The 21,552-nt window shown below is 53.7% G+C and overlaps 1 protein-coding gene across 2 annotated transcripts in view; it reads left to right on the forward strand.

Annotated features, from left to right (window-relative positions):
* The window catches only part of CAPN5 (calpain 5), a 53,702-nt gene that overhangs the window by 7,626 nt on the left and 24,524 nt on the right, over window positions 1–21,552 (forward strand). Inside the window, exons 1-3 of one of the 2 annotated variants that reach the window (XM_058446920.1) lie at window positions 10,009–10,071; window positions 10,195–10,394; window positions 19,000–19,131. In XM_058446920.1, the coding sequence (XP_058302903.1) occupies window positions 10,230–10,394; window positions 19,000–19,131 (297 nt within the window). In that variant the 5' untranslated portion in view covers window positions 10,009–10,071; window positions 10,195–10,229. Of the gene's footprint in view, window positions 1–10,008; window positions 10,072–10,194; window positions 10,395–18,999; window positions 19,132–21,552 lie in introns of those variants that run through there. The other variant, XM_032166987.2, reaches the window with a different exon arrangement.

Raw genomic sequence — 21,552 nt, forward strand, 5'->3', positions numbered from 1 at the left:
GTTCAGCCCTCCCCTGTTCATATGGCAAAGGGCAGCAGTGGGGGGTGTCTTCCCTTAAGAGGGGAGAAGAGGTTGAGGAAGGGAGGTGGGGGAAAGGGGGCTTTGATTGGCAGGGAATGGGTGAGGGTGTCACCGGCTCCTTCGGCCAGCAGTGGGTGATACCCACTCTGCCAGGCCTGTGCTTTGCGCTGGGCACCACTGTGGGCTATGGGGCAGTGGAGCACAGGAGAAGGACCCTCAGCAGGCATTCCTACATTCTCCCTTCACCCCCACCACTGGCTGGCCATCAGGAAGAGTTGAGGCTCTCTCCCACTCAGCCCTGGAGCCCAGCCCCTCCACATCCACACGTGAGCCTGCCAGTCCAAGTCCTGTGGCCGTTCTTCTGGTCTTTCTGATTTAGTCTTTTCTAGTCTGTTTCCCATGTGGCAGCCAGATGGGGCTCCCCAAGACAGCCGTGACCAAGTCCCTCCGCTGCTCAGCGGCCCTTCCACACTCCCCATCACCTTAGGATGAAGCCAGACTCTGCACATGGCATCCCGGGGCCTCTCGCGGGATCCTCTGCAGCCTCGTCCATGATCCCTGCCCCACACCCCTCCCCTCCCCTTTTTTTCTGAGTACCATGCCACCCTCCTCAGGGCTGAAAACATCCCCTTAGGGATGGTCTCTGGCTGGCGTCTCCCCTTCTCAGGTGCAGAGGAAACCTTGCAGGTGTGTGCTTGGTTGGGGTATCGGGGTGCCACACACCTATAGGACCTTCTTGTGGACTGCTCCAAGTATTGAGACACTCTGAGTGTCAAGTCCGCAAGCGTCCTGAGAGCTAGAGGAGGAGGCTGAGACCAGAGAAGTGGAGGCTCGCAGAAGGTCGCACAGCCTGCGTGTGACAAAGGCTAGTGCTCGGACCCAGCCTGGGGCACTTTCCCACTCCGCCTCCCTTCCCTTTAGGGCAGCCCACCTGGGTATGTGGTGTCCAGCTGGACAGGGCTACAGCTGTGAAGGGCCCGGATCTGCTGGGACCTGGGTCACCACATTCAGCCAGCCCTTCCTCCCAGGGCCACTGTGCTGGCTTTTTTTGTTTACCTTTTTATTGAAGCATATGTAACTGATCTACAGACAGGTGCATAGGTCGTAAGTGTAGAGCTCAGTGGATTTGCACGGGGACCACACCCATGGAACCACCACCCAGGTCAAAAGTAGTTTTACCAGAACCCCACAAGCTCTCTCATACCCCTTCTAGTCACTACCCCCAAGATAGCCAAGTCCTGCTTTCTGTTCACTGTAGATGAGTTATGCTGGCTTTGCTTGTCTTAAAAAAAATGGATTTTTTAAATAGATAAAAATTGTGTATGTTTTCCCATGTACAATGTAATATTTTGAAATGTGTATACATTGTGGAATGGCTAAATCGAGTTAATTATCACACGCGTTACCTCCCATACTTTTTTGTCCTGAGAAGACTCAAAATCTACTCTCGGCCGGGCGCAGTAGCTCATGCCTGGAATTCCAGCACTTTGGGAGGCCAAGGCTGGCAGATCACTGGAGGTCAGGAGCTTGAGACCAGCCTGGCCAACGTGGTGAAACCCCATCTCTACTAAAAATACAAAAATTATCCGAGACTGGTGGCGGGCACCTGTAATCCCAGGGAGGCTGAGGCAGGAGAATCGTTTGAATCCATTAGACGGAGGTTGCTGTGAGCCGAGATCACGCTACTGCACTCCAGCCTGGGCAACAGAGTGAGGCTCCAAAAAAAGAAAAGTCTACTTCTAGCAATCTTCAAGAGTATAATCTATTGTTATTATCTATTGTCACCATGTTGCAATCAATCTCTTGAACTTATAGATCTCTTGAACTTATTCCTCTTATCTAACTGAAATTTTGACATCTCTGCAACCTCCCTCCCCACCCTCACCCCTCAGTCCCTGTTAACCACCATTTTACCTTCTGCTTCTATGAGTTCAACTTTTAAAAAATTCCACATATGAGTAAGATCATGTGGTATTTGTCTTTCTGTGTCTGGCTTATTTCACTTAGTATATTGTCTTCCTCGTTTATCCATGTTGTCACAAGTGATGAGATTTCCTTCTTTTTATGGCTGAATTGTATTACATTGTATGTATATACCACATTTTCTTTACCCATTCATCCATTGATGGACTCTTAGGTTAATTCCATATCTTGGCTACTGTGAATAGTGCTTCAGTGAACATGGGAGTGCAGATATGTTTTCAACATACTGTCTTCATTTCCTTTGGATTTATACCCAGTAGTGGGATTGCTGGATCATATGATAGTTTTATTTTTAATTTTTTGAGAAACCTCTATACTGTTTTCCATAATGGCTGTACTAATTTACATTCCCACCAACAGTGTACAAGTGTTTCCTTTTCTCCATATCCTCGCCCACACTTATCTTTTGTCTTTTTTATAAAAGATGTATCTTTTGTAAAAGATTTAAGTCAGGCACAGTGGCTCATGCCTGTAATCCCAGCACTTTGGGAGGCCAAGGCAGGCAGATCACCTGAGGTCAGGAGTTTGAGACCAGCCTGGCCAACATGGCAAAACCCCGTCTCTACTAAAAATATGAAAATTAGCCAGGCATGGTGGCGCATGCCTGTAGTCCCAGCTACTTGGGATGCTGAGGCAGGAGAATGGCTTGAACCTGGGAAAGGGAGGTTGCAGTGAGCCGAGATCGTGCCACTGCACTCGAGCCTGGGCAACAGAGCTAGACTCTGTATCAAAAAAAAAAAAAAAAAGACTTAAAAAAAGTCTTTTTTTATAAAAGACATATCTTTTGTCTTTTTTTAATAAGATATCACACTTTTGTCTTTTTTATAAAAGCCAAAAGGTGGGAGGTAGTATCTCATTGTGGTTTTGATTTTCATTTCCCTAATGATTAGTGATGTTGAGCTTTTTAATTTTTTTTTTGTTTTTCGAGATGGAGTTTCGCTCTTGTCTCCCAGGCTGGAGTGCGGTGGCGCAATCTCGGCTCACTGCAACCTCCACCTCCTGGGTTCAAGCGATTCTCCTGCCTCAGCCTCCTGAGTAGCTGGGTGCCCGCCCGGCTAATTTTTTGTATTTTTAGTAGAGATGGGGTTTCGCCATGTTGAGCAGGCTGGTCTTGAACTCCTGACCTTAGGTAATCCACCCGCCTTGGCCTCCCAAAATGCTGGGATTACAGGCATAAACCACTGTGCCTAGCCGATGTTGAGCATTTTTTTCATATGCCTATTGACCATTTGTATATCTTCTTTAGAGAAATGTCTATTCAGATCATTTGCCCATTTTAAAATCAGATCATTAGGGTTTTTTTGCTATTGAGTTGCTTGAATTTCTTATATATTCTGGATATTGACTCTTGTCAGATGCCTAGTTTGCAAACATTTTTCCCATTCTGCAGGTTGTCTCTTTGTTCTGTTGATTGTTTTCTTTGTTGTGCAGAAACTTTTTAGCTTTATGTAATCCCTTTTGTCTATTTTTGCTTTTGTTGTCTGTGCTTTTGGGGTCATATCTAAAATATCATTGCCCAGACCAATGTCATAACAGCTTTTCCCATGTTTTCTTCTAATAGTTTCATAATTTCAGGTCTTATATTTAAGTCTTTAGTCCATTTGAGTCAATGTTTGCATATGATGAGAGGTAGGGAAACTTTTATTCTTCTGCTTGTGGATATCCGGTTTTCCCAACACCAATTATTGGAGCGACCGTCCTTTCCCCTTTGTGTGTCCTTGGTACTTTTGTCGAAAATTAATTGACAGATTAAATATGTGGATTCATTTCTGGGATTTCTACTCTGTTCCATTGGTCTTTGTGTCTGTTTTTGTGCCAGTACCATGTGGTTTTGGTTACTATAGCTTTGTAGTATATTTTGAAGTCAGGTAGTGTGATGCCTCCAGCTTTGTTCTTTTTGTTTAAGATTGCTTTGGCTATTCAGGGTCTTTTGTGATTCTGTATGAATTTTAAGGGTTGTTTTTTATTTCTGTGAAAAATGTCATTGGAATTTTGATAGGGGATTGGATTGAATCTGTAGATTGTTTTGGGTAGAATGGACATTTTAACAATACTAATTCTTATCTACATATACAGAATCTTTCCATTTATTTGTGTCTTCAATTTCTTTCATCAGTGTTTCATAGTTTTCAGTGTACAAGTCTTTTACCTTCTTGGTTATATTTATTCCTAAGCATTTCTTTTTTCCATGGTAACTATTGTAAATGGGATTGTTTTCTTGACTCTTGAATAGTGTGTTGTTAGTATTTAAAAATGCTACTGATTTCTGTGTATTCCTTCTCTACCTATTTTGTTCAGAATTTTTATCATGAAAGGATGCTGAATCTTGTCAAATGTGTTTTTTTAAATCAGTGAGATGATCATATGTTTTTTGCCCTTTATTCTGTTAGTATTGTGTATCACTTATTGATTTGCATATGTTGAACCATCCTTGCATCCTTAATATAAATCTTACTTGATCATGGTGAATGATCCTTTTAATATGCTTTTGAATTATTTGCCTTATTATTATTATTATTATTTTTCCCTAGAGATTGGGTCTTGCTATCCTCCTGAGGCTCTTGAGTAGCTGGGACTACAGGCATGCACCATCACACCCAGCTTGTTTGCTAGTATTTTGTTGAAGGTTTTGTATCTGTGTTCATAAGGCATATTGGTCTGTAATTTTCTTTTCTTGTGTCTTTATCTGGCTTTGGTAATGGGGTAATGCTGGCTCTGCTTTTCTATTTTATTTAAATAGAATCATGTAATATTGCTTCTTTTGCTTAATATGCTTGTAAGATCCATCCATAGGATTGTGTGCAACAACAATTTGTTCATTTTCGTTATTGTTTACTATTCTATTATATGAATATATAAGAACTTATTGATCCATTCTTTCATTGATGAACGTTTAGCTTGTTTCTCATTTTCAGCTTTAACAAATACTACTGCAGTAGACATTCTCATACATGGTTTTTTGTGAATATGTGCATGCATTTCTATTGGACATATTCTTAGAATTACTAGATTACTAGATTATATGAACACATGATTATATTATTTCTTCAGGTTTTCTAGATATAGTCAAATGGTTTTGTAAAGTGATTATACCAATTTGTCCTCCTACCACTAATGCATAAGAGCTCTACTTGAGATTGTGTGTGTGTGTGTGTGTGTCTGTGTGTGTGTTTCACTTTAGTCATTCTAGTGGGGATAATAGCAGTATCTCATTGTGGTTTTAATTTGCATTTCCTTAATGGTTAGGGAAGTTGGGCACTTTTTCTTCCATTTTTAGGCCATTCGGGTATACTTTTTTTCTCATGTTCTTTTCTAAAAGCATTATTGTTTTACCTTTCAGTTAGATTTGAAATCTATCTGGAATAAGTTTTGTATACGGTTTGAGGTAGGGGTAAGACAACTGTTTTTCCTTATGGATAGCCAGTTGACCCAGCACCATTTATTGAAAAGATAAATCCTTTCCCCAGTGCATTGTGGCATCTCTTTTGTCATATATCAGGTGTCCTTATACTTGTGGCTTATTTCTGAACTTTCTATTCTGTTCCACTGGTCTATGAGACAGTGCCCAGTGAGCTTTGTGATCAGCCTTGTTACTTAGTAGTGTAAGTCCTCCAGCTTGTTCTCTTCAAATGGCTCTGCTTATTCTGGGTCCTTTGTGACTTTGAGGCCCGTTTTGGCTTTGAGGCCCTCTTGCTGCTGGGCTTGGGCTCAGCTGTGTCCTTGGTTCTTATTATACCCCTGGGGCCGATGCTGGCTCCATGACCCCATCTCTTAGAGGCTCAGAGAGGTAGGTGACTTGCCCCTCCACACAGATCTGGAGCCTGGCCTTGGCTTCTGCCTCAAGGACAAATCCCTTGGTGTTCCCATCTACAAAATGTCTTAGGTGGTCCAGGGAAGGCTCACGGGTATCAGCCAGCTGGAAGATGAGGCCTTATTCCATCCTGTACACAGCCAGACTGTCCCCGCTACCTCCAGCAGGTCCAGGGAACAGCAGACTAGGCCACACAGCTCCTGGAAGAGGAGTACAACCATGTCCCAGGTGAGGATAGACTGAGCTTCCCTAAGGCAGGCCTAGGAACAGATGCCACTTTCTTTCTGTCATCTGTCACCTTAAAGACTAGAACCCAGTAAGGCTCAGAGGAGGCTTGCTGATTGACAGCAGCTCAGAGGGGTTCCCACCTTGCCCAAGGACACACAGCAGCTAACTGATGCAGTTGGGATGCACTCAGATCTGACTGACCTGCCAGAAGACTGAGTTCCTGAAGCTCCCTGGTGAGCACCCCCAGCCCCTCATTCTGACCCAACTCAGAACTTCCACTCTTGGTCCACAGAGGCCTCGCTGTGCAGGCTGGGTCTGACTCACTGCTGCCCTGGCCGCAGGAGGAGGAGGGCTGATACCAGTCAGCCTTCCCTGGAGATGATGGCCAGCTAAGCCATTTTATAGATGAGAACATCAAGGAACTTGTCCAGAGTCTGCAGCCTCTTATGCAGATCTCAAGCCTCCAGACTCTGTATCCTAGGCTTCCCAAAGCAGGGCCCAGGTTAGCACTGTGTTCATTTTAGGGGGTGCCCTGAGGTGGTAATAAAGATGTCTTTCATACCTCTGAGCCTTTGCATGAACTGTTCCCTTTGCCTGGAATGGCCTTTCTCTCCTGCCTCTGTGGCCGGGCTTGTGTGGAGGCTTCCCTGCTTTCCTCTTGCTGGAACCTCTGAATGACACGTACTTCATTTGGCCTTGTGTCTGTTGGTCACACTAGACCAACTCAGACAGGAACCCCAAGTTGTGGTAGCCCCCCCATACCTCGCAGGGGTCTGGACACATCATGGGTGAAGCCCAGATGTCGACTGCCTGAGACTGTCAGTCCTCAGGGCACAGAGCATGAAAGGATACAGAGTGCTGCTCTGCATGGTGGGGTCTTGTTTGTTCCTCACAGTGGCCCAGAGGCCCTGGTACATTGTCTCTTCCAGACAAGGACCATGCAGACCAGTGAGGTGATGCGGCCTGCTCGGGACAGCGGGGGCGTGGGTCGAGTCTCAGGAGCTGGAGAAGGGCTGGGCCGCAGCAGAATGTGCTAGGGCTACAGTCTGGATAGTGGGGATGTGGGCACCGGCTGGCACCCAGCTATCAAGGAGGGGAGGAAAGGAGAGCCAGGCCTGCGCCAGGGTGAAGGGGTGGGCCCTGCTGCAGCAGACCTGAGTGCTGGCGGCTGTGATGTGGAAAGCTGACTCGCCTTGGGAGCCTCCACCACTCTCTGAGCCTTTTTCTCTTCTTGAAGGAATTCCTCCTGCACTCACCTTTGTTGGTTCATGCAACATAGCGACTCAATCCCTGGAGCCCCACATTGGACCCTGGGATAGAGAGAGGAGCTGGACACGGCCCCTGCCCTGGAGGGGCATGGGGTAGGCTGGGGAAGCAGACAAGTCATGTGCAGATGGGATACAGTGTTAACGGGCGCTGTCCCAGGGGCACCAGGATGACAGAGGAACAGTATGTGCAGAGACCCTGAGGAAACAGTCTTGTGGGAGCTGCGAGGAGCTCCGAGCCCTGGAGCTTCAGCCCAGGGTGGGGAATGGTGGGGATGAGACTGGCAGCAGGAGGGAAGAGGGCAGGCGCACAGGGCAGCTGGGAAGCTCAGGTGGTCCTGAACCCCGCCTAGGGGTCGTGCTCAGCCCAAACAGCTAAAAACACCAGGGAGACAGGAAGTGCTGCGGGCCTAAGCTCAGGCTCAGAAAGAAAAGGCCTGGGTGGAGCAGCTGGCCTGCCTCCTGGTCTATCTGTGGCCTTCAGTGCTCTGCCTGGAGCTAGCAGAGGAGAGCTGACCCTGTCGGGGTGTTGGCCCCATAGATACAGTGGGAGGTGACCTTGGGGCAGATGGAGGGTGCAGAGGGGCAGTCTGTGCAAGGGCCGGGGCCAGAAGAACATCACATAAGTAGGCCAAGTTTAGCCTGGCAGGCGGGTGAGGCCGGAGGGATGGGGCAACAGTATCAGACCCTCAGCCAGCCAGGCCTGGCCCTGTGCAGCCCCTGGCCCAGCCGAGCTCTCCCTTTGTGGCCTCCCCCTTCCTTCCATCCTCCCCAGGAGTGGACCCTCCCAGCAGCGTTGGCCCCTTCCTAGCCTGGAGAGTAGCCAGACCCTCTTTCTCCACCAGCCTGGCTGTGTGACCTGGGCGAGCTTGCTCCCCATCTCTGGGCCCTCTAGGCTCAGAAACACTGGAATTGCAAGAGCTGATTTCTGGGCTCCTGCTTTCAGCTTCTCTGATCTAATTCTTGTAGCTTAAATTGCTTCCTGAGCTGACCCTGCCGGAAACCCGTGGTGCTAATGATGCTCCTTGGTGACTGTGCCAGAAGCCTGAAGCCCGGGAGCTGGCTCTGTGAGCTCCTCCCCTCTCTCCCTCAGACCTCCAAGGCAGGGAGAATGGGTGGGAGGGGCAGGGCTGCTGGCCTCCCTGGGCAGAGGGGCAGCCAGAGAAGTTAAGTGGTTGGCCTGAGGTCACACAGCAGCACTCCAGCAGGCCCAGTATAGATATGGGGGCAGAAGGTGAAGTGGTTTGGGTGCAGAGCAGGGAACAACCGCTCTCAGCTCCCTTGGCAAGTGGGGGGACAATGGCCCCCTTGCCCTCCCTGCTGTCCATCTGTGCCCATGCTCACTGCCCGCGCTCGCCTCCTTCCTTTCCTGTCTCTCCCTTCCCCCTTTCCCCCACATGAGGCCCCAGTGAGGCTCCAGCTCAGCCATGGTGTGTGGGGAGACCCTAAGTGAGAGTGGCAGGGTCACACAGCCAAGGCAGTGGCACTAAAGTCGGAGGATCTGGGTTCCCGTCCGGACACCAGGTTTCCAGGGGAGCTTGGGCAGGTCACCTCACCTCACTGAGCCGCAGTTGTATTTTGTGAAAGCTGACAGCCGTGTGCCCACCAGCACTGTTGGCAGGCAGTACACATGCACCTCTGGCCAGGGAAATGAGGCATCTCTTGGGACCACTGGGTGTCTTGGCCCCTTCCCCCTCACTTCTCTTCCCAGTGGCATGCTCGGCGGGCTCCTCAGCCTTCAGTTAATGGGTTGACTCCTTCCAGGAGGTGCAGCAGCACTGCGTAATTCCCATCACTGAGATGAGAAAATGGGCTCAGAGAGTTCACATGACCTGTTCAACGTCACCCAGCAGGAGGGTGGTACCACTGGGGCTGGCACTCACACCAGTCTTGCTCTCAGATATCACTCCCACAGCCAACCTGCCTTGCCTTGGTTTCCCTCAGGGCTGGGCTGGAAATTGTGGCCTTTACCCCAAAAGGATTGCACTGTTACCCTGGGCAGGCCCCAGGAAGAGTAGATCGGGGGCTGTGGAGCTGCACCACAGCCCAGATGGAGTTTGAGGGATGGGGGATGGATCATAAATGGGGTGGTCACTTGGGTACTTGGCCGTCCGAGCATCTCTCGGCGCACCTGATATGCAGGCCCTGCCAGCTGCTGTTCCTTGCCCTGCCCTGCCCTCTACTCCCAGAGGCCTTCCCTGACCATGTTGGTCCAGTCTGTGTCCCTTGCACTTGGTCAGCACATTGGTGCAAAGTTCAGGGCGCTTGGCTGGGCCCACCTGGGCCCCTGGGGAATGGAGGGAGGGTTAAGGAGCCATGGGCCTGCTCTCTACAGAATTGGAGACATCTATTCCCAAGGTGCTGTGAGGAAGGCAGCATGGTGCGGGGAGGACCGGAGAGAATGAATGAATGATGCCGAGAGGGGTACCTGGGGCAAGGTTTTCCCACACCAGGCAGAAATGTGCCACTCTCTAGAGGTGGGGAGGGAAACCCGGAGGCACACACTGCTTTCCTGTGGGAGGCACACCAGCCAGGGAGCTGCCAGGGCTGGCCACTGGTCTGATTCTGTCTGAGCAGGTGTGGGGAAGGCTGGTCAAACAAAGGAAGGCAGGGAGGGGGCTGCGGTGTGGGCCAGGCCTGAGCTCTGTGTGGCCTGTGGGCCTGGTATCGCCTCTGACCTTCAGAAATGAGAGAATCCAGTCTGTGGAGTCAGGCCGGTCGGTGCCTGTCCCACTCTGCTGTATACCAGCTGTGTGACCTTGGGTAGGCTCCACGCCTCTCTGAGCCTTCCTTGCCTGTGCCATGGGGCTGATGGTGTCCGCTTCACAGGGTGCATCAGGGACCCAGGGAGTCCGTGAGTGACGGTCTTCTTGCCTTCCTGTCCAGGTGATCCCCCTCCCCTCCCTGGGGCAGCAGCCACCATGTTCTCATGCGTGAAGCCCTATGAGGACCAGAACTATTCGGCCCTGAGGCGGGACTGCCTGCGCAGGAAGGTGCTCTTCGAGGACCCCCTCTTCCCCGCCACTGATGACTCGCTCTACTATAAGGGCACGCCGGGGCCTGCCGTCAGGTGGAAGCGACCCAAGGTCAGTGTCTGGTCCCAGCTGGAGCTGGGTGAGCGGGCCCAGGCCCACCCACAAGGCTGGGTCTGCGGGGACATTGGGGTGGTGGGAGGAGGCATCCCTAGCCCCAGGCTGCTGAGAAAGTGGGGGTGCTGAAACGGTGGGATTTTATCTGGATGGGGAGCTCGGAGAATGGGCTGTAATCCTGTGGCCACCACCGGATTGGTTGAGGTCCAGCCAGGCCTGCACCCCTCACAGGGCCTCCACTTCCTCACAGGAAAAACGGGGCAGTAACCTCAGCCCCACTGAGGGTCATTTTTGGAACAAAAATGGGCTGATGTGGATATGACCATTTTTAATAAAATGTAGATTGACATCCAAATGTAAGGAATTGACTTTCCTGATTGTTATCCTCATGATTTTGAAATAGTCATTTGTGGTAGAAATGAAAAGGATTTATTACGATGATTAATCAATAATAATAATAATCATTAAAAAATAGTAGTACCTACCTCATTGGGTGGTTGTGAGAATTAAAAGAGGTAATGCATGCAAAATTCCACACACAGCCTGACAGCCAGTACGGGACCATGGATATTGATAATGATGAACAGGTGGCATCTCTCTGACCGCTCCTCTTGGTCCCTGAGGCTAGAGTGTGTTACACGGAAATGTTTGGCCTCCTGGTGTGATTTCATCCCCTTGAACCCCGATTCCTGGGTGTGAGGGTGGGCTGGGGAGGAGTTCGCTGCTTGTCTGTGGGTCCTGCAGAATGGGGTCCCTGGTGGCCTGGGTGGAGGGGAGGCTGCTGGAGGTTACTCTCCCTGGCCTCCAGGGCTGTGCTAGTGGCACTGAGGGTCGTCCCCTCACAATGCGGGAGACCATGCTGTCTCAAGGATGCTCCAGGCCGGGAGAAGACTGTGACTCCCGCAGCCCGGTGATCAGAGGAGGTGTCTTGGAGGTGAAGGGTGATGAGGTTTTTGCCCAAAGGGCCAGGTGGGAAAAGGCAGAGGGAATAGAAACTCACAGGTTGGAGCCCCTCAGGCTCATGTGGGCCTGTGGAGGGCCGTGCCCGGGATGGCAGATCTGGGGGCCAAGATGCTCGACCTTGCTCTGTGCGTAGTGAGGTCCCGCGAAGGCAAAGGCTTTCAGCAGCCTGTGACAGGGTCAGATTTGCATTTTCCAAAGTTCCCCCTGATCCCCTGGGCTTTTTGGGAAAATGAAATGTAGTTTTCTAGTTTCCCTCCCAGGCTATGATCTCGAGTCCCTTCTGACTGAAAATACCCTGTAGATGTCCTTGGACTGGGACTCTTGAGAGGCAGAGAAACTGAGGCCAAGAGAGGAAGGTGCGTGTCCTAGATCACCCATGAGCTGCTAGCAGGGGTAGTTGAAGAGCCCTGCCTCCCTGCACCCCCCCTTCCCAGCACCAGATAAAGGGCCCCTGGTGCCCTTGACCTCAGTCCCAAGAGCTGTAACAAAATCTCTCGCCCTGTACTGACTCTCTGGAAGGCCCAGGAGCCTCCTGGCCTGGCCACAAGAGTTCTGCCTCTCAGGCCCCCTCTCCCACGCCTTCCTCCCTTCCTTTGTCAAGTAGGTGGGGAGGGAGGCCTTGGCCTCAAAGGGCCTTTGTGAGGCCTTGGCTGCGGGGAGGAGGGCTGGGCACTCGAGCTCTTCGCCCTCTTCCCACTCCATCCCCTGGCTGCCCCCGTCCTGACTCCCTCCTGCCCTCTGGCCATTGCCCAGACATTTTAGGTTCGTGGCTCCGAAAAGAGGCTGGTGAGGCCTGGCGAGAGCAGGCTGGGCTTGCTGCGGTGAGAGGAGGAGAAGCCAGGTTGGCCCGCTTGGTACTCTTCCTGCTGTGTGACCCAGGGGAGTCAGCTGCCCTTTCTGAGCCCCTTTCCTTGCTGGTTCAGGAGCCATGCCACACCTCCTCCTCTCGTTGCCTTCCTCGCTGGCTCACTTGGTGCCCTGCCCTTTCTAGACACGCAGAGCTGCCCTGCCCTGGATGTGGGGGCAGGTGACAGAGAGCGTATGGTGGCTGGTGTTCAGAGAGCTGTGTGAGTGGGGCCCAAGGGGCAGCAGCGATGGGGACTCAGACCAGGCTGGGGTGGATGGTCCACGGCACTGCCTAGATTTCCTACACCATGTGTGTAGGCACTGCCTACTGGCTAGCAATAGGCCTGCAGGACAGGCAGCCCCTGCCCCACTAACGGGATGGGAGGTTTGTGGAGCAGGAAGTCAGCCAGGCTTGGCTCAGCTTGCTTGGCGGGCCCAGCCCAGTGGGTTATCATTAACGCCCAGCTGCTTGCCAGTGGGAGGGAACTCTGGCCTCAGGCAGCCTTGTTTCGACGGAGTCTTACCTGTGACCGCCTGTTTACAAATGGGAAGTCGTGCTGCATGCCCGTCCATCCCCTCCAGCTGCTTCTCTGTGTTGGTCCTTATAGTGGCTGCCCTGTTCTTGGAGGGTCTCCTCAGCCAGCCTCCCAGCCTCGCTGCCTCTCAGATGGAATGCAGAGGCTAGTTTTTGAGCCACAATGAACTTGGCTCCAGCCTTGGCCCTACCTTACTAGAAGTGTGACCTTGAACAAGTCACTCCTGCTTGGGCCTCAGTTTCCTCATCTGTAATTTGGGAAGGATAATTCTTGCTGGTCACAGTTTCTGGAAACTGAAATGACTTGAGGTATCTGTGGTGTCATACACATGGGAGGCAGGTGACAAACTGGTTCTCCTCTCTTGCTCGTCTTCTCCTTGGCAACTTTGTGTTGGAGACCTAGAGCGACCTTGCCTGGGACATCCCATCTCCTATTGACTCTGCAGGTGGGACCAGGCCTTGTCCTCTTGGGTGCCGACCTGGGCACCTGCCTTCAGCCCACACCCTTCACCCACAGGCTCGCTATGTTTTTGTTCTTTCCAGTACAGTGGCCATTCGCCGGCCCCTCACAGGCCTGGCTGGGGAGATGCACGGAGAATGGGGAATGTCCCCAGGCCTGGGAGCTCAGGGTGTCCTTCCTCCTCGCTCAGGGCCTGGGCCCTGGTAGGCGGCCTCGTCACCCTGTGGGGGCAGCATCCCCTCATCCAGCATGCTGTCTCTCCCACATCTGGGTATGAGCCTGGAGGTCCTTTGGTGGAATGCAGAGGGGACAAGGCAGGGTGGGGAAGGGGGACTAATGAACAGACACCGGTTTTGGAACCTCCAGAATTCCCCTAGGGCAGTCTTGGGGGCCCCAGCCCCAGCCCAGTCCCAGGGACTCTTGCCCATCAAGCCATTTCCTGGAGATGACCCTACTCCTCGGCTCCCTGAACATAAGGCCTTTTCATGCCACAGAACAGTCAGTTTGCAGTAAGGCCTGGCAGCGGGGGCACACCCAGCCGAACTGCCCAGAAATGACCCCCTTCTGGGCATGTGCTCAGAGATGGGGTTCAGTGGGGTCAGGGAGAGCTTTCAGAGGCCTTGAAGGGTAGGGACTGCCATGGAGGAGAAGGAGGTAGGGCTGGGGGAGGGCAAGTCTTCTGCAGAGGGGATGGGCTGTAGGCTACAACGCCCTTTCCAGTCCCAGATGGAAGTCCCGCGTCCTTCCCGGACCTGTTTCCCACTGTCTAGTTCATTCCTTCTGTGATCCTAGATTCCAGGAGGGTGGTGACTAGGGTGAAGCTGGATGGACAAAGAGTGGGGGAGGAGGACGGACGTGGGGGGAGCCTCTGCAGGTATAGCCCAGGTGCCATGGATCCAGTCTGCTGCCTTGCCTTGCCTTGTACACCAGGACTAGAAACCTGAATTTCTTGTTGTGCCATGAAGGGAGAAGGGAGGTGGGCTGGGCTGTGGCCTGTCAGGTGGAGCTGGTATAACAGGCTGGGAGGGGCTGAGCAGGGGAGCGGTGACTGCAGGTGCAGAAGGCTGTCCTAGAGCTGTGTTGCCTGGAGAAATGGTCAACCCCCAGCCCTCAGGGGCAGCCCCTGTACAGCCCAATCCTGTGCGCCGCTTTGTCCCCCCTCCCTCCCAGGGACCTGTCTGTAGCCCCAGTGGAACCTGCCAAGCTTTGCTAAGCCTAGAAGTGGGCAAAGTCAGGCCTGGGCCCTGCTTAGGAGCTCACAGGCTGGTGGTGGGGACCCTAAGGAAACCCAGCGAGTGTGGACAGGGATGGAAGGGAGCACAGGTGGCTGGCACCAGGTAAAGGGCCCCTGGCACCTGAGGACCGTTTCGGAGGCAGCGTCTGCCTCAGGACACTTCGGGTCCCCATTTCCCTCCTGAACCCCCCTGCTTACCAGCACTCTCCATGCCTGCTCTGCCAGCATCACTGCTCTCTGTTTTCTCTCTGGCTCCTGCTGTCACAGCTCTGCTCACATGGGGGGTCAGGGCCTGGCTCCTTCTCAAGGTCCCTGCCTGTGGGCAGAGACCTTCCCTGACTCACTCTATGACCTATGTCCAGCCAGTGGCCCAGGAAAAGTGGAAGGACAAACACTAGGCTTAAGAAGCCTCGCCCCATGGTGGCAGAGGTGAGGGCCTGGGCTTCCCCAACCCCTTGGTCTCATTGCTATCTAGTGAGACACCCCCTAAGCTGGGTTAGGACAGGTGCAGGGAGACAGGTGAAGGAAGGCTGGCTTTGTCACCCATAAAACCTAGCCCACCTGAGACCAGCCTGGCCAACATAGTGAAATTCTGTCTCTACTAAAAATAGAAAAATTAACTGGGTGCTGGTGGCAGACGCCTGTAGTCCCAGCTACTCCAGAGGCTGAGGCAGGAGAATCATTTGAACCCAGGAGGCAAAGGTTGCAGTGAGCCAAGATCACATCATTGCATTCCAGCCTGGGCAACAGAGCAAGACTCCATCTAAAAACAAACAAACAAAAAAAAAACAAACAAAAACAAAACCTAGTCTACCTGGAGACTGCAGCCAGACTGCCTGAATTTGAATCTCAGTTCACCTCTTCTTGTGTGGCCCTGGGCAAGTGACTTAACCTTTCTGTGCCTTGGTTTCCTCATCCGTAAAAAGGGAATGCCAACAGTGCCCATCTCACAGGGTTGTTTTGTACCGTGCCTGCCACATAGCAGGTGCCCAGTCATTGTGAGATATTTCTATTATTGTTCCTTTACAGGTGCCCCAAGGTGGCCCCTGGATTCCAGAGCAGACTCCAGGTGCCACCAACCTCAGGTGGTTTCTGTTGGTTAGAGCTGGTGACTCTGAGCCTCTCCTGGCAGTGGGAACATGCCCGGCTGTCTTCTGCTCTGTCTGCTCCTTCCCAGGCTTCACGATTGCCCCCAGGTTCCTGCTCTGCCACAGCAAGTCAGGGTGATGGAATCTGGGAATCGCGACCCCCGAGCTCGGTCTGTCTCTCAAGGACTGGAGAAGTGTCTGGGGCCAGAGCCCTGATCTGGAGCCCAGACCTGTTTGGATCTGCACCTTGGGTCTGCCCCAGCTGTGGTGCTTAGTGTGGGGAGACCCTGGTTGGGAGCCCAGCAGACCTAGGGCGTCCCATCGGATCCGTCCACTTACTTGCCTTGTCACCTTGGACATCACTGCGCTGTCCTGGGCTCAGCCTCCTCCTCTGTGGGACGGGGCAGTCGTGTGTCTGTCTTAGGACACTGGCTGGGAGGATCTGAAGTGGAGGGACACCTGAGTCACTTCCTGCTGTAGACCCTGGTGATGCCAGGTGGTAGCTGTTTCTCTTTCCGTGGCATGATGTGGCTGGGGTCCTCCGTATATGGAAGCCCCTCTCCCTTCCCCGTCTTGCCTGCCCTCCTGGCCTCAGGGAACAGATGCTAAGTCATAGCTCCCTCTGGCTCAGAGGATGGGCTGGCTGTGGGAGGGAAGATAGGAGGGCAGCGGGGAGGAAAGGGAATGTCCCTCCTTCCTGCCTGTGCTTCCTGATGGGGTGCCGTTGGGGATGGATGAGACCAGGCGGCCTCACTGGGTTTCCTAGACCTGTGCTCTGCAGAAGCCGCTGTGCAGGTTGGCACAGCGTGGTGCACCACGCTGTAGTGCCAACTGGAAGGAGGGGCCAGGTCTCAGAAGCTGCTCATGCCCTTGGGGGAATTCTAGCCCTTTCTCTGACCTTCTAAAACCCTGGTTCTTCCAGGCAAAGGGGACAGCAGGGTCCCCATCTTGGTGGGAACTAGGGGCCCTCTTCCCCATTCTCCCTTGCCACTGCTCTGCTCCACGATCTGTAGAGTCCCTACACAGCCCTGCAGGGATGACCATTTATCTATCTCCTCTGCACAGGTGAGGCCCAAAGTTGCACAGCAGGGAGCAGACATTCAAATTCTGTCTTCCTGCCTCTGGCACCCTCTGCTGGCCGCCTGTGGTAGGACCGCAGAAGCTTTTGGGATGGAACTAGCTCAGGAGCGCCTGCCAGAGTGGAGGCAGGCAGAGGGCTGCTGCCATCTGCCCGTGCTGTGTGGCGGGGGCATGGTATTCCACCTCCCTGGGCCTCAGTTTCCTTATCTGTAAAAGGGGATATTGCCCACCTCTCAGTGCCTTGGTGAGGATAGATTGTGGTGTCAGCAGGATGCCTGGTACATGAAAGGCATGTCTCAGTGTTTGCTTGTCCCCACCCTCCACATACCCACAACCCCTGGGGAGCAGTGGCTCAGTGAGGCGATGGGAGAGGAAGAGGAGCCTGCTCTGTTCCCTGGGCCAGGGCTAGGGATCAGGCCAGGCCCCACCCCCGGCTCAGGCCTTGGGGAGGGATGATTACAGCTGAGGGAACACACGGTGAGCTGACCCTTCCTGGTTGCATCTCGGTGCTGGAGCCACCCATAGAGGTCTGGGCATAGCTTCCTAGCACCTGAAAATTGAAGGAGACTTTCATTCGCTTTGGGTCAGGCCCTGGGCTTGGTACTTTACATACACTGATTCCTCCTCGCAAAGTAGAAATTATCGGCCATGCACATTGGCTCAAGCCTGTCATCCCAGCACTTTGGGAGGCTGAGGCGGGAAGATTGCTTGAGCTCAGGAGTTTGAGACCAGCCTGGGCAACATAGTGAGACCTCATCTCTACAAAAAATGTAAGAGTTAGCTGAGTGTGGTGGCGTGGGCCTACGGTCCCAGTTTTCGTGAGGCTTAGGCCAGAGGATCGCTTGAGCCTAGGAGGTTGAGGCTGCGGTGAGCTGTGATTGTGACTGCACTCCAGTTTGGGTGACAGACGAGACCATGTCTCAAAAAAACAAACACAAAAACAAAAAAACCCTAAAATCCAACAACATAAAGAAATTGTTGTTTCTACTTTATGAATCAGAAAGCCGAGGCTCAGAGAGCTCGCCAGATTGCCGATTGAGGAGCTGGAATTCAGTCTCCAGTCAGAAGCCAAAGCCCATGCTTTTCCCTTTCACAGCACTGCCTCAGGGGGCTTTTAAGGAAAATACCCCCACAGCAGGAAGAGGTGGAAAGCCCAGGCCAGAGCTCCTTGGGCAGGGTCAGGTGCAGAGGGCACCTGGTACTGGAGCCCCCCTTAGCTGCTCTCTCTTGGCAGGCAGAGCAAGGGGCTTCCAGAAATTAGGAAGGGCTGGGCCTGAGAGCAGCCAGTTGCTCATGGATCATTCCCGGGTCAGCGGCTGCCCTGGCTGGATTCCCTGGCTGCGTCTCATGGAGCAGCCTCTTGGGCCGTGCCCACCAGTCTCCGTAGAAAATAAAAATGGAGGCTGGGTGCAGTGGCTTATGCCTGTAATTCCAGCACTTTGGGAGGCCGAGGCCGGCAGATCAGGAGTTTGAGACCAGCCTGGCCAACATGGAGAAACCCTGTCTCTACTAAAAATATAAAAATTAGCTGGGCGTGGCAGTGGGTGCCTGTAATCCCAGCTACTCAGGAGGGTGAGGCAGGAGAATTGCTTGAACCCAGGAGGTGGAGGTTGCAGTGAGCTGAGATTGCGCCACTGCACTCCATGCACTCCAGCCTGGGCAAAAGAGTGAGACTATGTCTCAAAAAAAAAAAAAGAAAAAAAGAAAGAAAAGGGAAAAAAGGAGTTTTTGCTCCACTTGAGCATTTGCTTGCTGTGTGCCTTTGACAAGTCACAGCCCCTCTCTGAACCTCCATTCCTCACCCATACAATGGAATGACAACTCCTCGCTCCTTGGGTGGCGTGAGGAACTGATGAGACTATGCGAGGCAAGTGCCATGCGGGGCCTGGCCCACCGCTCCCCACTGGCCTTCGCTTTGTGCTCCCCACCTGGGATTTGGGTGTTTGTCCCATGCCCGCACCCCCACCCCACTTGAACCTTCTGGGTCCCTGTGGGCTGGCGGGGGTGGGCACTCAGGCTGCTGGTGCTAAAGAAGGAAGGGAATGGAGCTCCTGCTGGTTAGGGAGGAGCGCAGCGGGCAGGAGGAAGGCAGTGCCCGGGGTCCAGCGCTCTGACATCTTCCCACAGGTTCTTCATCAGCAAACCTTTAGCGGAAGAGCACTCTCCGGCCAGGAAGGGGAGAGGGCATCGCAGGCAGGACCACGGGGTCGGGGGCAAGCGGGGAGCAGATGGGCCGTATGGGGCCTCAAGTCTGTGGTGGGAGGCAGGTGAATCACCACGCTGATGGTCACACAGCAAGTCTGTGTCTGTCATGTCTGTGTCTGTCATGTGTCCTGCCATGGGTGGCATCCACATGCTCCTCAGCCCCTCACACTCTCCCCTCGCCTTCTCTGCAGGACATCTGCGAGGACCCCCGCCTCTTTGTGGATGGCATCAGCTCCCACGACCTGCACCAGGGCCAGGTGGGCAACTGCTGGTTTGTGGCAGCCTGCTCGTCACTTGCCTCCCGGGAGTCGCTGTGGCAAAAGGTGAGGCCTGGGGTAGGGTGAGCAGGGTGCTGGGGAGTGTGAAAGCAGCCTGTGGCCCTCACTGCCAGACAGGTGGAACCTGAATGTGGCAGATGAGGCTTTCAAAAGCCTGTGCCAGGGATGGGGTGGGGGCCCCCAGTACTGGCCAAGCGTCAGAATTGCCATCCCTCACCCTTCAGCTGGACACCCCCAGGGGCAGGCGCTGGGAATCTGTCGGGCTCCCAAGGTCATTCTGATGTGTCCCCCCCCAACACTGTTGGGGACACTTGGCAGATTAATACACACCTGTGAAATGTGGAAGCTGTGTGCATCACATTTAGTGTGCAGACACCACTGATGGGGCTCAGGAGACCCCTGACAGACAGAGACCTGCTGTGTGACTCAGCTGGTTGCTGTCCTCCTCTGGGCCTGACTTTTCCCAGTTGTTCAGCAAGGGTGCTTTGGTGATCCCCAGCTTCATGACTCCCAGTTCCAAGCTGCTGTTGTTCTGGACCAGGGCCAAAGGGTTTGGGTTGGAAAGAATGGGCTCTGGTCCTGCGACCCAACCTCCTATCCCAGCACTTGGCAGCAGGGCCTTAGATTCAGTGCACAGGAGGCAGGGAGGCTGGAGTGGAGGCAGAACCTGGCTCCCTGAAGAATTATTGGCAGGGACTGCAGGGGGACTCTGGTCATTGCCCCTTGCTTATCCCTGCCCTTCTGCCATCCCTTGGGAGGGGCTGGCAGTGGGGCTGAGGAGCACTGGACATCTGCATCTCCCAGGCTTGGCAGTGAGCCTCAGCACTTGGTAGCTTTGGAGCTGGCCTCAGGTTACCCATCAGCAAAATCAGGACAATCGGGGTAGCTGTCTCTCGGGGAGTGGTGAGGGTAGGACCAAATGCTGCACTCAAAGTGCCTTGTGCGGCATGATGCTTGGCCAAAGGTGGCTGTGCCTGCCAGCATTATGATAATTAATATCATAGAACATACAGGTACTCCTGTGCAAGACTGAGTTTTTCCTCATCCTCTGAGGTAGCCCTTGGCCGTCAGAGGGAGCAGTGCCCTTGGGCAAGGCTGAGACTCTGGTAGGTGTCTTGCTCTTGAGTCTGCAGAACGGGGGTGTGACCTCTCAAAGCCACTCCAGGATGGGCATCCCTGGGGCCTAGCCCCAGTGGTCCTGCAGGGTAGCAGCAGCTGCCTGCTGTAGGGCCCCTGGGGCCTTGGCAGAGGCCACGGTTGCGGCGTGTGGATGTGGGTATTCGAAGGGCACCTGAGCCAGGAGGGCTTCCGAGAGCCACCCGTTGGCTCATTTCAATTCTACGCCTCAAGGCCCAGAGAGGGCTGGGGCCTGGTTCTGTGCTCTGGATGTAGGGCTGGTCCTCACTCTCCAGCTTCCAGGCTCCCACCCCCTTCTCTGAGCCCAGAACAAGGTCCCCCTGCCTTAGAGCCCACCCCCCTGCTAGATGAGGGCTCAGTCAGGGGCTGAAAGGGCACATGGGCATTCTGTAGGGCTGCCCCCCACCTCCCACCTTGCCCTGTAATTGCCTGTTTATCTTTCACCTCCCCCGTGAGGTGAGCTCCCCACGGGCAGAATTGGCCCAACGTATATGTCCCTGCTGAGCCCACTAGAGACCTGGAGTAGAGAAGGCTCAGGAGAGTTTTGGGAACAGAGCTCCTTTCTAAATTGTTGGACTCAGCTACCACCCAGCAGCCCTGTGGTTGGCCTTGCTGCCCCAGACCTCCCAGGGCCTTGTGGCGCCGGGCCTGACTCCAATCTCCCCAGGAGAGGCCATCTGTCTGGCCATTTGTAGGTGGAAGCCTATGTGTCCTGCCCTGGGCTTGACCTCAAGTGGTTCCTGGTGCAGCTCCACCTCTCACCAGTGAAGAACAGGCCCAGGGCAGCCAGGGCGGGTCTGGGCACTCCTGGCTAATTGCACTTTGCCTCCTGTGCTGCTGTGGTGCTATGGGTCCCGGAAGGAGGCTCGGGGCCCTGCGGAGCTCATTACTGTGCTTTCCGTCCCTCATTCCTGTTGACTGGGCTGTTTGTTGTCACCCCTCACTTTCTGGGCCTGTTGCCCTGCAGGGCCTCCTTGTTTTCTCCATGGAAGGGCAGTGGGGGCGGGGGCTGCCGAGCCGGAGCTGCACCCCTGCCCTCCCCACCTCACACTTGGGGATTCTGAGCCTCAGACACACTGAGCATCACATCCTCGACACATACGCCCCCACCACACACGCCCCCACCACACACGCCCCCACAGGAAGCCACCCTTACCCCTCACAGGATTCGAAGCCAGCCTGACCTGGATTTGGTTCTGGCTGGGTCCCCTGCTAGCTGTTTTTGTCCTCAGTATAAATTGACCTTTCCAGTGCCCAGGGTCGTGGGGGATTAAAGGGGCCGGAGGAAGGCAAACCCTTGCCTTTCGCGTTCTCTGCACTTGTTAAATT

This window comes from Hylobates moloch, unplaced genomic scaffold (assembly GCF_009828535.3).
Source record: "Hylobates moloch isolate HMO894 unplaced genomic scaffold, HMol_V3 SCAFFOLD_11, whole genome shotgun sequence".
In the NCBI taxonomy this organism is placed as follows: domain Eukaryota; kingdom Metazoa; phylum Chordata; class Mammalia; order Primates; family Hylobatidae; genus Hylobates; species Hylobates moloch.